This window comes from Cebus imitator, unplaced genomic scaffold (genome assembly GCF_001604975.1).
Source record: "Cebus imitator isolate Cc_AM_T3 unplaced genomic scaffold, Cebus_imitator-1.0 Scaffold737, whole genome shotgun sequence".
Lineage (NCBI taxonomy): Eukaryota > Metazoa > Chordata > Mammalia > Primates > Cebidae > Cebus > Cebus imitator.
The window spans coordinates 703,248-724,222 of NW_016108052.1; the positions used below are offsets into that span (position 1 = coordinate 703,248).

The 20,975-nt window shown below is 50.3% G+C and overlaps 1 protein-coding gene and 1 pseudogene across 1 annotated transcript in view; one reads left to right on the plus strand and one right to left on the minus strand.

Moving 5' to 3' along the window:
• Nucleotides 1–4,607: 4,607 nt before the first annotated feature.
• Nucleotides 4,608–20,975, plus strand: part of CIB2 (calcium and integrin binding family member 2) — a 26,426-nt gene continuing 10,058 nt past the window's right edge. The window contains exons 1-2 of the mRNA XM_017519347.2: nt 4,608–4,953; nt 12,559–12,593. Of these exons, the coding sequence (XP_017374836.1) occupies nt 4,903–4,953; nt 12,559–12,593 (86 nt within the window). The 5' untranslated portion in view covers nt 4,608–4,902. The remainder of the gene's footprint in view (nt 4,954–12,558; nt 12,594–20,975) is intronic.
• LOC119469610 lies at nt 7,653–7,771 on the minus strand (annotated as a pseudogene).

The window sequence follows — 20,975 nt, forward strand, 5'->3', positions numbered from 1 at the left end:
TAAAAAAAAAAAAAAAAAAAAAGACGGTCCTACCCAGACCTTGGGCCCAGGGATCTTTCATCTCTGTCATTAAGGTCTATCTAGTTTCTAAGTCTTAGAAGAAAAACTTGCAGATGGAGTTGTTCTGCAATCAGTGCTACCAAGTGCTTCTTTGGGGTGAGAGGTCATCTTGATCACAAAGTACATCTTCATCACAAGCAAGCACTTGGAAAGGCAGCAGTTCAAGATGACCTCTCATCCCAAAGAAGCATGTGTAGCATTTATTCCTTTTTTCCTTCCAAATTTTAAAATAAACTTCATTGTGTGAGTCAGAAATGAAAAAAATAAGTTAACATTTAATGAGTATCTGGCACCGATCTGGCACCCCTGCTGCCTTTCCCTGTTATGGTATTTACAAGATTGCAATTGACAAGGAGTCAGCCCCCTTTAAACAGTGGTAACCATGTTTCCCTACCCTAGACTGCGTGATCAAGAGCAGAGTCCAGCAGGGCGTGGTGGCTTACACCTGTAATCCCAGCACTTTGGAAGATTGAGGCAGGCAGATTACTTGAGGTCAGGAGTTTGAGACCAGCCTGGCCAATATGATGAAACCCTGTATCTACTAAAAATACAAAAATTAGCCAGGTTTGGTGGCTCGTGCATGTAGTCTCAGCTACTCGGGAGGCTGAGGCAGAAGAAGCACTTGAACCTGGGAGGTGGAGGTTGCAGTGAGCTGAGATGGTGGCACTGTACTCCAGGCTGGGTGACAGAGTAAGGCTCTGTCTCAAAAAAATAAAAAAAAATAAAAAAAAGAGAGAGAGTAAAGAGTCAGGGCCCAGATTTAAATCTACTCATTAGCAGCTGGGCAAGTTACCTTCTCTGAAACTATTTCTTCATCTGTGAAATGGGATAATAATGTGAAACTCCACAGATTGGGGTGGTGTTTGTGGAATAATAATATTCAGGAAATACAGCACGTCCAATACAATTCTGGGCACTAGATAGGTAATCAGTAATGTTTCATTCTTCTCCCTTGGTTCATCCTCCTTCCCAGCAAACACACACGCTCTGCTCCTTGGGGACCACACGCAGCATTTGGGAGCAGTTAAGCACAGGATTTAGAATCAGAGAACGAAGATAAAGCTTTGCTTTGCCACTTCCCAGCTGGGTGGCATCAGGCAAGTTGTTTTGCCTCTCTCAGCCCAGGGTTTCTCATCTGTAACATGGGAATTGTGTACCTTGCCCCTCCTCACAGCATTGCTCAAGAGAGAGAGAGCTTTAAATGGGCAATGGTAACAATAATCTAAAAGGATTTTTTTTTTGAGATGAAGTTTCACTCTTGTCACCCAGGCTGGAGTGCAATGGTGTGATCTCGGCTCACTGCAACCTCCACCTCCTGGGTTCAAGTGATTCTCCTGTCTCAGCCTCCTGAGTAGCTGGGATCACAGGTGCGCCACCACATCCGGCTAATTTTTTTGTATTTTTAGCAGAGACAGGGGTTCACCATGTTGACCAGGCTGGTCTCAAACTCCCGACCTCAGGTGATCCACTCATCTTGGCCTCCCAAAGTGCTGGGATTACAGGCATGAGCCACCACGCCCAGCCTAAAAGGATTTTTGAGAGGAATGTTCTAGTCTGGTGGGCTGCCTCTATTTCTCTCCCATGAGAGGAAGGGCTCCCGGGACTGAAAACACAGTCCTCTTTGTAGAGGCTCCAGACTTCCTACCTGGAACACCTGGTATGCAAATGAGTGGCATGTTAGCAATTGTACAAGAATGCACCAGAGCAGAATCTGAACACACAGAATTCTGGCCTGTTCAGACGCAACGTGGAATCTAAGATGGGAAGAAGGATAACTTTTGTAATAGTCGTTATGTGGTTTCACAAGAGTTTCCTTTTCCCCAACTCTAACATGGGAGAAAGGGGAGGTACAGAGGAGAGAATCTTTCAAATGTGTCTATCTCTGCTCTAAAATTCCACATTTTCTGAATCTCTGGGGATACATCCTACCTCCTTTCCCATGGGTGAGGTCCCTATTGTGTGTGTCCACAATGAAGAAAAGATGGTGGGGTGACCTCTGAAGGCTGGTCACCAATGCCCAGGCTAAAGAATTGCTTCCCACCCCTCTGAAAACAATTGATGGTGCCTCTGAAGACTCTTGTGATTTCAACAGGGTGACATGTCTGTTTTACTGATGGCTGCTGTTCTCACAAAAGACTGGTAAAATAAGATTGGAAAACCCTAACCAGTAGCCTCAGATATAAAAAAAAAAACTAAAAGGCTGGGCATGGTAACTCATGCCTATAATCCCAACACTTTGGGGAGGCCAAAGCGGGCAGATCACTTAAGGACAGGAGTTCAAGACCAGCCTGGGCAACATGGTGAAACCCCATCCCTACTAAAAATACAAAAATTACCCGGGTGTGGTGGTGGACGCCTGTAATCCAAGCTACTTGGGAGCCTGAGGCAGGAGAATCGCTTAAATCCAGGAGGCGGAAGTTACAGTGAGCAAAAGATCGCACCGCTGCACTCCAGCCTGGGTGACAGAGCGAGACTCTGTCTCAAAAAGAAAAGAAAAGAAAAGAAAAAGAAAACTAAAAGCACGAGGGATCATCTGCCAGACTTAGAGTCCTTTTCCCATCAGAACCCACAAGCTTCAGCCTCAGCAATCTCAAAGTGTGGTTCCAAGACCAGCTGCATTAGCATCACCCAGGAACTCTTTTAATACTCACATTCTTAGCCACCCAGACCTGCTAAATAAGAAACTCCGGGTGAGCAGCCTCGCAAGTAATTTTGATACATGCTCCCAGGTAGGTTCAGAACCACTAATGTAACAAACCATGCGTTTTAAAGCATAAAGTCTTCATCTCGGCCAGACATGGTAGCTAATGCCTGTAATCCTAGCACTTTGGGAGGCCAAGGCAGGAGGATCACTTGAGCCCAAGAGTTCGAGATCAGCCTGGGCAACATAGTGAGACCCCCCCACCTCTATTTTTTAAATATATATATAAATTTTTTTTAAAAAATCCTGATCTCTTCAAAGTCCACTGGCAGTTGTGGAATGATATGTTAAGCCAGTGCCTGAGTCCAGCCCACGTTCTATTAATTCCCAGCTGTGGGACCCTGGGCAAGTTACTGAATCTCTCTCTGCCCATTTCTTTGCCTATAACATGGAGATCATACCTACTGATTCAGTTGTCCTGAGCTTAGAAATAACAGTAGTATGGGCTGGACCCCAGAAAGATAGTGGTGACTCCATTTGGTGGATGGTGAAGGAGCTCAGAGCATGCCACCACAGCATATGCTGCTCTGGCATATTGAGTATTTGAGGTAAAGGCACTTGAAAAATAGTGGATGCAAGAAGGCCACTCTTGATCCTCCTTCTTTTTAAAAAAAGGAGATGAGGCCAGGCATGATGGCTCACATCCTGTAATCCCAGTACTTTGGGAGGCCAAGGTGGTGGATTGCTTGAGCCTGGGAGTTCAAAACCAGCCTGAGCAACTTGGTAAAACCCCGTCTCTACCAAAAAAAAAAAAATACAACAGTTGGCCAGGTGCGATAGCTCACACCTATAATCCCAGCACTTTGGGAGGCCAAGGCAGGTGGCTCACTTGAGGTCAAGAGTTCGAGACCAGCCTGGCCAACATAGTGAAACCTCATCTCTACTAAAATTCCTAAAAAAAAATTAGCTGTGCATGCTGGCGTGCGACTGTAGTCCCAGCTACTGAGAAGGCAGGAGAATGCCTTGAATCCAGGAGGTGGAGGTTGCAGGGAGCCAAGATCACCCCACTGCTCTCCAGCCTGGGCAACTGAGTGAGATTCCATGTAAAAAAAAAAAAAAAAAAAGTATTTAGGTTTTGCCAGTTCTCAGGGTCTTCATTTCCTTATGAGTGTTTCCACGTCATGTAAAACTTGTATTAAATTTGTTTTTCTTCCCTTAATCTGTCTTATGTCATATTAATTCTCAAGCCCAGCCAAAGACCTAGGAGGGCAGAGGTAAAGTCCTGCTTCCCTTACGATGGCATTTGCTTAAAAGCTCCAGGAAGTGTCCTGGCCTTTGTCACACTTCTCTGGACACAGTCAAGCCCTTAAAATCCTCTCAAGGCTCATGTTTGTAATCAAGGGCTCAAAGAAAGCCACGTAAATCGTGTCCCGCTCCCCAGGGAACCCAGAAGGCCTGAGATGCTCTGCCCAGGCCGCGGCCAAAGGCCAGATGGGCTTCCCGAGGCCTGGCCGGGGAGGGCCTCCGAGGTCAGCCTGACTGACCCCTCCTTCCTTCCGAGGAACAGGACCCGGGAAGGGCTTGCCCATGGTCGCGGCGCGAGACGCCGGTAGAGCCCGGCCCCAGCTAGATCCACGCGCTCAGTCCTCGCTGCCTCCCTCGCCCCAGGTCTCGGGGCGCCAAGATCACGTCGCTTGCCCCACTGCCCGCGTCGGCAGCGTTTCCCAGGCCACGCACCCTCGCCTCGTGCGACCCGGACTCCCGCGGCGGTACCCGAGCGCCCGCCTCTTCCCGCCGTGGGGCGGAGTCGCCGCCGCGCCGGGTACTTGTCCCCGCCTCCGAGACCCCCGCGTGCTCCCAGCACTTCCGGCCGCGGGAGCCCGGGGTGCGCGCGGTGCAGCGTCTCCCGCGCCCAGGCCGCCCCCTGCCGGGCCCCTGGCGCGCCGCAGCCGTGGAGCCGGGCGCCGGCCCCTCTTCCCGCCGGGGGCGGAGTCGCTACCGCGCCAGGTCCCCGTCCCCGCCTCCCCGACCCCCGCGCCCCTCCTCCGGGCGAGTTGCGGGGCGGGGCGGGGCGGGCCGCCCTGGGAAGCTGCGGGCCGCCGGGCTGGCGAGGGCTGCGAGTGCGGGGCGCGGGCTCCGGGTCCGGCGGCCGCTGATGGGAGGCGGAGCCCGGACGGGCGAGCGGCGGCGCGGCGGCCACCATGGGGAACAAGCAGACCATCTTCACCGAAGAGCAGCTGGACAACTACCAGGTGAGCTCGGCGCGCCCGGCTCCCCGCGCGGGCCCCGCCGCCCCTCCCTTTTCCCGGTCGCCGGCCGAGGCCTCCTGAGAGCCAGCTCTCCGGGTTCGAACCCTGCCTCTGCTTTCGGCTCGCCGCGTGACCTTGGGCCGGTGACTTTCCTTCGCCGTGCCTCAGTTTCCCCACCGGTGGAATGAGAGCTCTTTTCAGTTGGCAGAGCCTCTCAGGCGCGCCTTGCTCCAGCTACCCCGCCTTCTACTCTCACCCTAGGCGGGACCCAAACCCCTCCCCAGCCACCCATTTCAGCGCCTACCTGACCTGGAGAGGAACTCAGTAAACTAGTCTGGATGGAGGACCGCCCACCCCGCTCCCTGCTCCCCCAGTCCCTGGAAGGATCCCAGGAGAGCAAGTCTCTGTAAAGCAAAAATGAGAGCTGGGGTCCTGTCTGGGCTAGGAGTGGGATGCATCAGTGCCCTCATGCAGTCTTCAGCCGGGACTGTCCTATTTATCTGCTGGGGCCTCTCCTGACCCCAGCATGGAGATAACTGGAGCAAGGCAAGCCTTCCAGGGCCACCTCTCCCAGCTCCCTTAGGCCCTCAGCAGCCACCTCCTTAGACCTTTCTAGGTTTTCCTGCCTCCAGAGCCAGCTCTCCAGATCTGGAATCCCGATGCTGTCCCACCCACGTAAAAACTTCACTGTGGTGGAGGGATGAAGCCCAACCCCTTGGCTTACCCAGAGCCCTGGGCAGTTGTCCAGCTCAACTCCGCATCCTCAGTCTCCCCAGACTCTGGGGAGGCAGTCCTGGGGAGATGAGAGGCAGGCAGGCCACCTGGAGGCAGAGCTGCCCTCTGCATGGCAGCTGCCTCAAAATCGTTTGCAGTTGCTCCAACTCCCGAGGCTCATTCCTCCTTCCCCCTCTCCCTCTGCCCATGCCATTTCCTGGGCCTGGATGCTGCTCCTCCCCCACCCCCGCCCCTCCCCCACCCCCGCCCCAGATGATCTCTAACCCTTCAAGACCCACATCTGATTGATGCCTCTCCCCCGATTCCCCAGGCGGAGGGGGTGGGACTGTGCTGTGGTCTGTGTAACTGGGCAGGAAGAACACCAGCGGGGTCTCCACAGGTGCCTTTTGCCTTCATCAGTGCTTACTTTGGCTGTGAAGGGAAGCAGCCATGAAGTGTGGGTCCCCTGATGTGGGTGAAGGTAAAACAAAGGTCCCTTCTCCTCCTAGAAGCCCTAGTTTTCAGTAATGGATTTCTCAGGTTCCCTGGTGAGACCCTGGGAAGGAAGAGGGGAGCCACATTTATGGAGCACCTGTTGTATACGAAGCACAGTAATTGATACCATCTGTGCATCCACTCAATCATCACAGTGAGGTGGATGATTAGCCCATTTTACAGAAGTGTAAACAGAGGCTGACGAGCCATTCAGGGCTCACGCAGGATTTGAATCTTGACTCCCAGGCCCATGTCTTTAGTTGGGAGTGGGCTGGACTGGGCCACCTGTGCTCTTTGTCCCCAAGGCACTCAGTCTCAGACACTCACAGACAGACTCCCAGTGTGTGGCCCTTGTGATAGAGGCAGGTGGTGGAGTGTGTTCTTGGGAAGGGCACTAGTGGGCAGTGGGAGGCCAGCGGAGAAGGGGGGCAGAGTCCAGAAACGATGCAGCATTTGAGCAGTCCTTGGGAAGACAGGCGGAGTTTTGCCTAGTGAGGCACAGAGGAGGCATTCCTGGTGGAGGGGACAGCTTGGATAAAGGCTTGGGAGTGAGCAGGGGCAAGCAGGTAAGCCATGCTCAGAATGAAGAGTAGCTTCATGGGGGTGGGGAGCCTGGGTTCCCACTCCAATCAGCCTGGCATTGGGTTACCCATCGGAGCCAGTCCCAATGTTGGGTTCTGATCCTTTGCCAGAGCCTAGCTAGACCCTGCCAGGCGGGGTGGGAGAAATGAGAGCTATGAAACCTGAGAGCCCCACATCTCCTTCCCTCTGGCTCTCCAGCCAGCCTTGTGGCAGCCAGGGCTGAGTGGGGGTGAGCCTGAGTTACAGCACCCCCTCCCCCAAGTAACCCCTAGGGTTTCTTGGGACCTCCCAGCCTGGCAGTCTGATCTTTCCCAAGCAGGGCGCACCCTCCTGGTTCCCGGTGCTGGTGATGCCCAACATTCAAGCTTCTCCCCAGACCACTCCTCTTCATTGTACAGCCGTCCCCCTGACCCCTTAAACTCCAAAACAGCACCCACCGCTGCTCCTCCCGCCATTCCAAGTCTTTGCTCTCCCACAACCCGTGTTTTTAGTTAAGAACAGGCCTGTGACTCAGCCTCTTTTGTAGCTCACCTGGTGGTCCCTTCCTCCATCCCCACAGCCCTGGGCTAGGCCTGCTCAGTCTCATGCAAACTAGAGGTCTGACTGCTCCCTTTCACACCCCTCCTGCCTGTCCCCCTCCAGCACCCGCACTCCTGTGCTGCAACCTCTTAGTTCTCCTCTCTCTTCCTTCATCTCTTTTTTCTTCCTTCCTTTTTTTTTTTCCTTTTGAGATAGAATTTTGCTCACTCTGTCACCCAGGATAGAGTGCAGAGGTACGATCTCAGCTCAGTGCAACCTCTGCCTCCCAGTTCCACCTCCCGGGTTCAAGCAATTCTTCCTGTCTCAGCCTCCCAAATAGCCGGAAATACAGGTGCCTGCCACCACACCTAGCTAATTTTTGTATTTTGTTAAGCCTACAGCACCTGGTATTGCCAGGCGGTCTCCCATCCGAGTACTAACCAGGCCCGACCTTGCTTAGTTTCCGAGATCAGACGAGATCGGGCGTGTTCAGGGTCATGTGGCCGTATGCAATTTTTGTATTTTTAGCAGAGACAGGGTTTTGCCATGTTGGCTAGGCTGGTCTCAAACCCCTGACCTCAGGTGATCCACCCACCTCGGCTTCCCAGAGTGCTGGGTTTACAGGCGTGAGCCACTGCACCCAGGCTCCAACCTCATTTCTTACTCCCTTTCCCTTTGCACCCCAAGTTTCAGGCACACTGAAGGGCTGCTAGCCAAGCCCTCCCTCCCCTCTGGCCCTGTTCTCCTGCTGCTCTCCCCGCTCCTCTGCTAACCTAGTTCAGCCCATCTTTCTGTCCAGTGCAAGCCTCACCTCTTTGGGAGGGCTCCCTGACTCCCTCATTCAGCTGGGAGTACTCAGGGAGCCTGACAGTCACATCCCCAGTTCCTCCTGTAGCCACAGAACGGTCTGTACTGGGCACCTCACTGTGTACACTCCGTGTTCCTTCTCATGTGGCCCCTGTCCAGGCACAAAAGGGATGCTTAGAGGATGTTGTAAAGTGAATGGACAAATATTTGTTAAGGTATGGCTCTAGGAGGATGAAGAACTCTAGACAAGAATTCTCAAGTCCTAGATTCAAGTCAGCTGGGCAGTTGATGTTGCGGGCTTTAGCAAGCCATTGTTCCCTTCTGGGCCTCAGTGTCCCCACCCCTAAAATGGGAACAACTCATGTCACAGGGCTCTTGTGGGGATTAACCGAGATCACCCTGGAGACTGACTTTGAGCCATGTGATGGTCACCTGGGCAGTGCTAAGGCCTGAGCTGGCAGAGCTGGGTGGAGAGTCACTTCCATTACAGCTGGGACTGGGACAGCCCATGGCTCAGCTCCTGACCACTGGCACAGGCAGACCAGGCGTGTAGGAAATGGGAGGCTGCCTGGAACAAGTCCCCCGTGAGTTGAGCTTTGGGGAAAGGAAAGGGTTTGCACAGCCTGCAAGAAGAGGAGAGGGCACTCCAGGTGGGGAATTGGATGAGTATAGGCTTGGAGGCAGAACTCCAGCCTTGACTGGGGAAGCCTCTGGGCTTCTACTGTCAAAGCTCAGCCTGTCCAGTTTTCTGCTGCCAAAGTTCTGAGGACCCATTATTCCTGGGTTAGGCCCCCTCGCTCCTTCCCTCCCTCCCACTCCTCATGACCCTGACCTGAGCTGGGACCTTTGTCTGAAGACCTGTCCCTGTGTCCCTGTATACTGTCAGGAGCCAGGCAGTGATGGGGCATGTGCTCTCTGGACGTATAAGAAAGGGTTCCTTCAGACACGGGCTCCCAGGGCAGCTGAGGGTGCAGTGGTGGGCAGGGTCTTTGGCGACTCCAGAGAAGGGAAAGACAGCAGAGCTACCGAGACTGGGGAGACACCTTTGGGACGTCGGGTGGTGCATGGAGTGCTGCACTGTTTCCCATCGGCTGGGGCCTTAGACTTCCTGCCCCTTGTCTCATTTGCTTTTCACATGTCCCCTTCGGAGACACATCATTTCTGCTTTACAGATGCGGAAACTGAGGCTCAGAAAGGAGAGTGACTTGCCTGAGGGTCTGAAGCTAGACTAGAATTTGACTCTGACTACCAAACCTTTTCCCTTGCCGCACTGCCAGGCTGAGCCCTGAGAAGATTTTAAGGACACCTGCCATATTCACCCCCTGTGCACTGCCTCCCTTGGGTGAGTCCTAGGGAAACAAGTCAACAGAAGAAACAGTAAAACATCAGTTGATGAGCAGATTCATGGCAGCTTTATCATTGATGTTGAAACCAAGAAACAGGTGTTACTAAATGTTCAGAAAGAGAAGAAAGGTTAAGGCTAGGCAGGGGCTATGCCCTCCCTGAGATACCCTGCAGTAACGTAACTGCTGTGGAAGGCATACATGGAAAAGTCTGGTCCCTTATCCCACAAGCCTGTATTAAGCACCTGCTGTGTAAGGGCATAGGAATACACAGCAGATGCTGTGACTCCACATGGAGTGGCTGGTGTACAGTGGTCACGGGTGGACTGCGGTTCTGTTTGTAGTCATGGGCAGTGGTCAAGAAGCACAGAGGGTCTTTTCTTGCCGCTTCTTCCTTGCCAGGGGCCCCAAGCTCTACTCCCATTCAAAAGAAAAAAAAAAGGCCAGGCACAGTGGCTCACACCTGTAATCTCAGCACTTTGGGGGGCCGAGGCGGGTAGATCACCTGAGGTTGGGAGTTCGGGACCAGCCTGACCAATATGGTGAAACCCTGTCTCGACTAAAAATACAAAAATTAGCCAGGCGTAGTGGCGCATGCCTATAATCCCAGCTACTCGGAAGGCTGAGACAGGAGAATCACTTGAACCCGGGAGGTGGAGGTTGCAATGAGCTAAGTTCATGCCACTGTACTGCAGCCTGGTGACAGAGTGAGACTGTCTCTAAAGAAAAAAAAGGTGGGGTGTGGCGGGTAGAAAAGGAAAGCACAGAAGCCTGAGTTCCACTCCCAGCCCTCCTGGGCTGTGTGTAACAACTGAGTCTCAAGTTGTCCATCTTTAGAATAGAGACAGGCTATTCAACTTCGCTGAGTCTCAAGTTGTCCATCTTTAGAATAGAGACATAAGGCCCACCCCCATTGGCTAGTGATAAGGATTAAACAAAATTGGATATTCAGAGTCCCAGGTGCATGGTACATCATGTACTGGCTGGGATGTGGTTTTCAGCCTGGGCTGCACGTTGGAACCACCTGAGTGGCTTTGAAAACCACTGATGCCTGGATCCACCCTTGGGGATTTCTCTATAATTTGTCTGGGGTCTGCTGAGGGGTGGGGAACACAGGTGTCTGAAGTAGACCCCCAGGTGATTCTGCTCTAGAGCAGAAGTCCTCACACTTCACTATGCGTCAGCATCATTGGGAGGGTTTTTGAAAATGCAGATCCCTGGGCCTCACCCATAGAACTTCTGATCCAGGAGAGCTGGAGTGGAGCCTGAGAATCTGCATTTCCACCAGGTTCCCAGTGAGGCTGATGCTGCTGGTCCGGGAGCCACACCTGGAGGACCATTGATGGAGGGAGGTATAGGGAATTGTGATGGAAAGCAGGGTTATATGGGAAATATTTGCATCTTTTGCTAGTAGAACCCTTGAGTCAGGACCTGGGAAGTTCCTTTCCAACCCATGGGATAGGAGAGAGGAGAGGGGAAGGGAGGGAGGACAGATCAGCGGGAAGAGAGCAGGAGTTGGGGCTTCTCCCTGTTGCCAATTCTGCTGACAGCCTCCGCCAGGCTAGGTGGGAGAGCCCTGGCCCTTTCACTGGGCACCTTAGACCGTAGAAACGGCCCTAGGATGGAGGGAAGTCCACCTTCTGCTCCGTGTTTCTGGAGTTTGCTGAGAAATCAGTCCACCCTGTCTCCAGCCTGTCTTTGTCTAAGGCCTGCTAAGTAGGAAGTTTTCTGTCTGTGCTGGGTGAGGAGTGGAGGCGCTGCTTCCCCCGCCTGAGGCTTTCTGCGTTCCTGCAGAGGAACCATTGCCTAAAGCAAAGCCGAGACCCTCAGGAGAACCCCCTGTGTTTCCAAGAAGGCAGCATGGATCCTAAGTCTAACTCCCAGGGAGCAGCAGGTGGTTTAGGACAGACTTGTTGGGCCAAATAGGGCCTGGAAATTCCCACCCACTCTCCCTGCTTCAGCTCCCTGAAAGCACCCGGTGGAAAGCCCAGATGTTGCATGCATCCTGCGGGCGTTCTCTCTTTGGCCCTCTCAGCACACAATTCAATTGCCCTGATGTCCAGTGGCTTCAGGTCTCATGCAGGGCAAGCCTGGCTGTTTGCTGGCCTGAGTCTCAGCCATTCGCTCCTCATCAGAGCTGGCTGTATAGTCAGCTTATGGCCCCAGGAGGTCCTACAGGACCTGGGTTTTGCAGACCTAAGAGGCCTTCTTCCTTCACGCTGTAACAAAGGTGGAAGAGCTAAGCAGCAGGGGAGAGGCAGAAAAGCCCTTCACGGTTAGGCATTTTACCAAGTGCTGGGTCCTTTTCCCCTTTGTACTTCTGACCGTGGACTGCCAGCGTGGTCCTTGTCACTGACTGCCAGTGGTTGATATTCACCTTGGGCAGGTCACGCTGTGGACAGAGGTTGGTCATGTAGACAAAGATGGGACCCGTCTGAGATGCGATAGTCATCTGAATGGCCCTAGTTGCCAAGTGCTGCCCCCACCTGGACTAATGCCCACCTGGAGGTCCCCAGCAGCCCCTACCCTTACGTCTACCACAGATGCTACCTGGTTCCTCCCTGCCCACCTTTCCCTGTCCCATATCCCCCGCCTCTTCACTCCCTTCCCTGGGTGACCTCATCTCTTTCTGGCTTCAGAACACCAGGCACATACTGATGCTTCCCCAGTGTGTGTGCCTGGAACTGTCAGTCCCTGAACCTGGGGTTACACAACTCCCTTAGCCCCGTGCTCAGTAATACAGCGAGGATGGCACCCCGTGCAGCTACACAAGGTGGCCCTGTGGGTTCTCATTCAGAGTTGTCTCCCAGCCACCTCCCTGTCATCCCCCAGTGTATCCCAGTGGCACGCAAATCAGCCACGCCTACCTGTGAGCACTCCATCTCCCTCCTAAATGTGTACCCTGAAGTGCACTGCAGCCCCCCACCATGCACTAAGCTCTCTAGGATGGACAAAGGTTTGGGGAGGCATTTTCTGTACCCACTAGAACCAGCTGTCCCCGGCAGGTGAGGGTGGGGTGGAGAGGGACAGTAGTGACTCTTCTGCACCCAGTCCAGGGCTGTCGCCTGTGAGGCCCTGTGACATCGAGGCCTCTGAGCAGGAAAGGAGACTGGGAGCCGCACACTGACCGTGTGTTTTTCTTCCACAGGACTGCACTTTCTTCAATAAGAAGGACATCCTCAAGTAAGTGTGATTGTTCCCGCTGCCAGGGCTGGGTCTGGGGCGCGGCTGGGGCGCCCCGCATGGGCTGGCTGTGCTAGCTGGGGCTGAGGTGGAGCATCGGCCTCTGTCAGCAGCCGCGTTCGGGTCCCCACTCTGCCACTGGGCTGCTGGGTGGAGTTAGGGCTTCCACTCCTCCCAGGGCCCAGATCCTCCTGCTGGGAAATGCACATCTACTTACTACACACTGGGCTTCAGGGTGGGTGGTTTCAGGCACATTCTCATTTCATCCTCATGGTGACCTTGTAACAAAAGAATCCATTTAACCCCATTTTACAAATACAGCTTAGCAACTTGGCCAAAGTCACAGAGCCAGGGACTCAAGGCCCAGCCTCTGACTCCAGGTCCCTTGCTGTTTCACTGCATCCTGGGTCCTGCTATAGCACGGAGTCCCTGTCTGTTAGGCTAGGGGTCCCTGAGGGCCCTCTGACTCCAGCTTTGATGTTCTTCTACTCCCGAGACCTCTGAAAGTTGAGGGCATGCCCATCACCCCTGTGCTATTCATTGGGGTCTGCTTCTTCCCAGGGCAGCCCTTCTTCTTGGTGCTGGTGGGGGTGGGGGTAGACCTGGATGGGAAGGATGAAGGCGACTGGCAGCCTCAGAACCCCAGAAGCAGATGGTGAGCGGGAATCACTGAGTACCAGGAAACGCACCCCACGGGCCTCGCTGGACCCCTCTGCCTGAGCTATCGGGTGGCACTAAAAGCCAGCAAAGCACCTGGGATCACTTTCCCTCGAGATCGATGGTCAGGCTGGACCAGAGCCCACTGCAGCTTCCCAAGAGAGCCGTGCTGCAGCCTGTCACTGCCCTAAGCACTGCTCATTCAGGCAGTGCCTCTCGGCTTTCCTCTCCACCCACGCTGCTGTTCTGACTTGTCTCCTGCGTGGGCAGGGGACACCCCCTTCCACCACCTTCGAGGGTCGGGGCAAGGGGCAAAGCCCCCAGGCCCGGCATCAGCAGACGTGGGCGCCACCCCCACTTCTCAGCTCTGTGGCCTTGGGCAACCATTTGACCTTCCCTGAGCCTCAGTTTTCTTTTGTAAAATGGGGATGGTGAAACCTACCCTCGTAGCATTGCAACACTGGGGTATAGTGTTTGATAAGTGGGATTTGCTCTGTAGCTTGAGAGATGTCAGGGGTGAGTTCCCCATTTGGACAGGATGGCTCTCAGTATTGGGATAACATGGCTGTCACCCCGGCCTTTCTTGTGGCACCTCTTACCTTTCAGAGTTCTTGACATGGAGCCTCATTTGAGCCTCTTCAGGGAGCTTTGGAGCCCCTGCTTTTGTAGATGCCAAGCCCAGCCTGCCTGTCTTCTGAGGCCCATGGCCATTTTCATTCTGGCAACAAAAGCCCCTTGCCCCGGCCTTTGCCCTGGCTGTCCCCACTCCCCAGAGTGTCCTCCTCTCCTCTGCCCACAGCATTGCTATGTATACTTCCAGATGCAACTCCAGAGTCATCTCCTTTATAAGCATCCCCAACACCCTGCCACCCTAGCGCTCCCCCAGCTGCTCTAACAGAGTTCCTGGGCCCAGGTACCCAGCTCCCCACCAGACTTGCTATCAGGCAGGACTGACAGGGGGCATGGCACCTGTTAGCCACAAGTGAGCAAATGAAGAGTGTATGGGAGAAAGACAGGTAGGATTGGCTGAGGGAGAATATTCCAGGCTGGGGAGCAGCAGGGGTGAGAGACAGGCCAGCTTCTCCCACTCCCACTCCTACCCCCATCCTCCAGTGGTCTTACTGAGTGCAGCAAGGTTGCCTGTATGGGGAAGAGAAGAGAGGAGCTTGAAGGCCAGTCCAGGAATCAGATCCAATATGATGAGCTTTGGGGTTGTGTTAGTCCATTCTAACGCTGCTATAAAGAACTGCCCGAGACTAGGTAACTTTATAAAGGAAAGAGATTTAATTGAGTCACAGTTCCACATGGCTGGGGAGGCCTCAGGAAACTTACAATGGTGGCAGAAGGAGAGGCAAACACGTCCTTCTTCACATGGTGACAGGAGAGAGAAGTGCTGGGCAAAGGGGGAAAGGTCCCTTATAAAACAGTCAGATCTCGTGAGAACTCACTCACTATCACGAGAACAGCATGGGGTAACCACGCCCATGATTCAGTTACCTCCCACCAAGTCCCTGCCATGACACATGGGGATTATGGGAACTACAATTCAAGATGAGATTTGGGTAGGGACACAGCAAACCATATCAAGGGTATCCCTGGCCTCTTGGAAAATGAGGGGTGCCAGGCAGGTGAGAGGACTTGCGGAGGGGTGTCTTGGCTTCCCATAGCCCTGGCCTGCCCACCTCTGCACGCTTCAGCACCCTAGGTTCTAACAGCACCAGAGCAAAACCCAAGCCTGAGGCCCCGTCTGCAGCATGGGGATGACATTGCTTGCAGGAGCAGTCTTCTCACAGGGCCCTGTGTCTGGGAGGTCTGGGCGATGGTGTTGTGAACATGAAAAGAGCTACCTGGAGTTTTGCTGCTCATCTGTCCACCCTCAGGGAAGGGTAGTAAGACAAGACAGGATTCTGGATTGCCTGTCCCTGGAGGGACCAGGCACGGCCATGATGGCTCAATTCCAGTTTCAGCCCCTTCGCTTTTCTCCAGCCTTCTCTGTGGCGAGGCCAGCATCACTGACCGTCCCTCCAGGAGAGCCCTCTCAGGTCCAGGAGCCCAGAGCAAGGTCAGCTGCAGAGCCAGGCTGTCCAGCCCCAGGCCTCTGCTGGTCTTCCCTGCTCCCAAGCGCCTTTCAGGGATGCTACCTCCACCCACACTGGGATGGTTTTCTTAGTAAGCTGCTCCCTGAGTACTGACCAGATGGCGAGGAGGAAACTTGAGCAGGAGGTTTCTCTTTGCAGGTTGGGGCCCAGCTCTGGCAGCTTTGGGGCAGTGATACCGAGTCACAGGTAGCCCGCCTCCAATTCTCCTTCCCTCTGCCCTGCCCCCACCCAGGCAGATCCAATTGCTCCCCAGGACACAGCTCCTCCATTCCTCCATTGAGCCCGTGTAGGCAGCCCACCCCATTCAGTCACCTTGTTTTTTATAGGCGAGAGCTTGGCATTTCGACTTCCCTTGTCCCGTAATTAGGTTGTGTTCCTTAATCAGTGGGACAGGAGTCCTTGTCTTCTTAGTGCACGCAGAGGCCCACCCAGCCAGCACCCCATGGTGTTTGCCTATTTGTTATTTTATTGTTTATTTTCTCAAACTCTTAAAAGCTTTGTATAACCTGTTTTAATGACTTACTACACATATACATAATGATTGTAGAAAAATTAGAAAATGAAGCCAGTCAACAGAAGACAAAAAAGTTACCTATAAACCTATGACCCAGAAATCATGGCAGTTAATCTTTTAGTATATGTTATGCCAGTGTTTTCTTTTGTATGTGTTTTTCAAAAAGTCAGATTGTGGTCAGGTGCCGTGTGGCTCCTGTAATCCTAGCACTTTGAGAGGCCAAGGCAAGTGGATCATTTGAACTCAGGAGTTAATGATCAGGCTGGCCAATGTGGTGAGACCCCTGTCTCTATTAAAAAAAAAAAATACAAAACTTAGCGAGGTGTGGTGGTGTGCGCCTGTAGTCCCAGCTACTTGGGAGGCTGAGGTGGGAGAATTTCTTGTAATTCCAGCACTTTGGGAGCCTGAGGCAGGTGGATCACGAGGTCAGAAGTTCAAGACCAGCCTGGCCAACATGGTGAAACCCTGTCTCTTCTAAAAATACAAAAATGAGCTGGGTATGGAGGCACGTTCCTGTAATCCCAGGTACTCGGGAGGCTGAGGCAGGAGAATTGCTTGAACTGGGACTCGGGAGGCAGAGGTTACAGTGAGCAGAGATTGCGCCACTGCACTCCAGCCTGGGCTACAGAGCGAGACTCCATCTCAAAAATAAATAAATAAATAAAAATGCTTAAAATTGCTTTTCCTTAGGCAAATTGTAAAATTAGGTAAGAAAGCTAAAGAAAATAGTATGGTGGATTCTCAAAAATAAAATCACCACATGATCTAGCAATTCTACTTCTGAGGACGTACCCAAAGGAATTGAAAGCAAAGTCTCGAGGAGACGTTTGTACACCCATGTTCATAGCAGCATTATCCACAAAAGGTAGAAGCAATCCATCAGTAAAGGAATAGATGAACAAAATGCGATATGGACAGACAATAAAACACTATTCAGCCTTCAAAAGGAAGGAGAGTCTGACCCACGCTACAACATGGATGGACCTTAAGGACACTATGCACAGTGAAATAAGCAGTCACAAAAAGATGTACACTGTAGGGTTCCACTTACATGAGGTACCTAGAGTAGTCAGATTCCAAGAGACAGAAAGTAGAACAGTGGTTGCCAGGGGCGGGGAGGAGGAGGAATTGATTAGTAGAGAGCTTCAGTTTTGAAAGACGCAGAGAGTTCTGGAGGTGGGTCAGTGGTGGTGATGGTTATGTAATAATGTGAACATACTTAATGCCACTGAGCTGCACCCATAAAAAAGGTTAAGATGGTAAAGTTTATGGCGTGTGCATTTTACCACAATTTAGAAAAACTAATCATTAAGATGGTAAATTTTACGTTATTGTATCACAATTTTTAAAGTTAAAAAAAGATAAGAAAAAGGATCTTAGTGTTCCCCTGATTCCCAAAATCATCACTCACATTTTAGTGAGCAGCCTTCCTTTTAGTCTTTCTTTTTGTAGGTATATAAATGTATACAAGCTTTTTTTTTTTTTTTTAAAAAGGGATTATACAGTATATTCTGCTTTTTTCATTTAACATCTTATGAACAACTTTCAGTATCATTAGATATTCTGATATAATATTTTAAGTGGCTGCATTTAATGCATATTTCTTTTTTGAATTTTTTTTAAATTATACTTTAAGTTCTGGGATACATGTGCAGAATGTGCAGCTCTGTTACTTAGATATACACATGCCATGGTGGTTTGCTGCATCCATCACCATGTCATCTACATTAGGTGTTTCTCCTAATGCTATCCCTCCCCTAACCCCCTACTCCCAACAGGTCCTGGTGTATGTTGTTCCCTTTCCTGTGTCCATGTGTTCTCATTGTTCAACTCCCACTTATAAGTGAGAACATGTGGTGTTTGGTTTTCTGTTCCTGTGTTAGTTTGCTGAGAATGATGGTTTCCAGATATTTCTTAATTTGTGTAGTTGAACTTTTCACAATTTTAATTTGTGCTCCAATTAATATTCTTGTGCCATTCACATAACTGCACGTCTGGATACTTCCAACAGATTTCCTGATCAAAGATAAGGATTTTTTTTTTTCAAGACAGGGTTTCACCATGTTGGCCAGAATGGTCTCGAACTCCTGACCTCAGGTAATCCACCCGCCTCTGCCTCCCAAAGTGCTGGGATTACAGGCGTGAGCCACCGCACCCGGCAGATATGAATATTTTAAAAACTTTTACTTTGTCTCCCTACTGCTGTTGTATGCACTTCTGACCACAGATCATTCATTGAATAACCCAAGAGTCTGAAGCTCACTGCCTTTAAGGGGGGCCAATATGCACTGTAAATAAATGGAGCTGTCGAGTCGGGTGGGAACTCTTTAGAATGTGCATCTGTAGAAATAGCTGCTCCTGAGCCCCAGCTAGTTATTGCCTTGGGGGAATCCAGGACCAGCTTGATTAAGAAACCCAGGTTTATAATATAAGATCTTTCAATTTGTGTATGTTGGCAACAAAATTCTAAATTTATTATTTTAGTATAATTCGATTATTTTTAAATGCTATGTGAAAACCAGGCAGGAATGTGGAACGCCTGTTTGTGACTTTCAGAGGAATCCATCTTTTCCCCCACTGGTTTCAAATGCTGTATCATGGGCTAATTCTCAGGTATGTAGGGATCTACCATTTGTACTAGTCTGCCTTGTAAATGCCAGTGTCTATTTCATATATTGTCCTTATGATAGCTTTAAACTGTTTTAATACCCGACAGGGACAAATGTTTCCCCAGTTTCTCTTTTTTCAGGGTTCCCCCAGTAGCTTGAAGAAACACTTAACCAAACAAACTTTTGAATCAGGCTGGCCAGATCCCAAATAGATCATTTGCAGGTTTTGATTAGGATTGTATTCATTTTACAGAAAAATGAAGAGCATTCTCATCATTACAGCATTAAGCCTTTCCAGTCAGTAATGTACAATAGTTATCTAACTACCTAAAATATTATTATATCCTTTGTTAAACTTTTATGGTTTTTTTGATACTTCAAAATTAGAACGTTTTGTACCAATTTTAGTTGGTTTTGTGTTTTTTGGTTCTTTTAAATTGTGAATTCAATTTTTTTAATTAAAAAAAATTATAGAAAGAGTCTCAGTGTGTTGCCCAGGCTGGTCTCAAACCCCTGGCCTCAAGCGATCGTTTCCTCTTGGCCTCCCAAAGTTCTGGGATTATTGGCATGAGCCACTGCATTCAGCCAAATCCTGTTTTTAAAAAGGCTAATGTTGGTACGTAATAGAAAAACTATTGCATAGAAAAGCTTCTGAACTCTTTCTATTTCAAATCGTTTTTAAGCTAATTGTTTTTGGTTTTCCAGTAAATGATAACTTGCCTCCTCTCCAATATTTAAGTGTACTATTTTACTGTCTTAACTAATTACACTCTTCCCTCAGTATATGTGGGGGATAGGTTCCAGGACTTCCCAAGGATACCAAAAACTGCAGATACTTAAGTCTCTGATATAAAATGGCATAGTATTTGCATATAACCTATGCATATCCTCCTGTATCCCTTTTTTTTTTTCTTTGAGACAGGATCTCACTCTGTTGCCCAGGTTGGAGTGCAGTTGTGCAATCACAGCTCACTGCAGCCTCAAGCTCCTGGGTTCAAGTGGTCCTCCCACATCTGCCTGGGACTATAGGCACATGCCACCATGCCTGGCTAATTTTTATACTTTTTTTGTAGAGATAAGGATCACACTGTTTTGCCCAGGCTGGTCTCAAACTCCTGGGCTCCGGCTTGCCTCAGCCTCCCAAAGTGCTGGGATTATACGCGTAAGCCACCATGCCCGGCCTCTCCTATGTACTTTCAATTGTCCCCTCCTGTGTGCTTTAAATGATTACCGCATTACTTATAATACCTAATACAATGTAAATGCTATGTAAAGAGTTTCTATACTGTATTGTTTAAGGAATAAGGACAAGAAAAAAAATCTATACATGTTCAGTGTAGGTGCCATTTTTTTCCCCAGACATTTTCTATCTTCAGTTGACTCATGGATGCAGAACTCATGGTTTTGGAGGGCCGATAGTATATTGACTAGTGCTCCTGGGGAGAAATGTTACGTAATAACCGTGATTATAGGCATCCTTCATTGAGAGGTATATCCCCAGTATATGCAAAAATTAGCTGGGCATGGTGTGGGTGCCTGTAGTCCCAGCCACTCAGGAGGTTGAGGCAGGAGAATTGCTTGAACCCAGGAGGTGGAGGCTGTGTTGAGCCGAGATCGAGCCACTGCACTTTAGCCTGGGTGACAGTGTGAGACTCAAAAGGGTATCGCTCTGTCTCTTTTTTTTTTTTTGAGACTCAAAAAAAAAAAAAAAGAGTGATACCCTTTTGTTTCTGCTCCTAAGAAAAACTCCTTTTGTTTCTGTTTTACTAAGAATTTTAAGTTTTTTTTTTAATTGGCAAAATCACATATACTTTAAAATACTTTTGACTGGGTGCAGTGGCTCATGCTTGTAATCTCAGCGCTTTGGGAGGTTGATCTGATGCGGGCAGATCACTTGAGGTCAGGAGTTCGAGACCAGCCTGGCCAACATGACGAAACCCCATCTCTACTAAAAATTCAAAAAAACCAGCCCAGTGTGGTGGCAGGCGCCTGTAATCTCAGTTACTTGGGAGGCTGAGGCATGAGAATAGCTTGAACTAAGGGGGTGGAGGTTGCAGTGAGGCAAGATGGTGCCACTGCACTCCAGCCTGGGTGACAGAATGTGACTCTGTCTCAAAAAATAAAACAAAACAAAACTGAATTTCTATGAATAAATACTTTTAAAGATCAAACAGTGGAGAAGTAGGTGAAGTAACAAGTAAAAGCCTCCTGCTTTTCATGCCTCTCTACCCTCACCTTGGAGGGACTGTCAGTGTAAACATGTGGTATATAACTTCTCAGATATTTTTCTGTGTTCACACATAGTCATAGATGCATCTATCAAATTGGTCAAAATGTTTTTTGCTTAATATGATTTGTAGTCACAGACTTCTAAATATCAAACCATCTTTGCATTCTGGAATAAATCCTACTTGGTCCTAATGTATTATTCTTTTAAACTCTTGGACTTGATTTAACAGTATGTTATTTTTTTCTTTCTTTTTTTTTTTTTGAGACGGAGTTT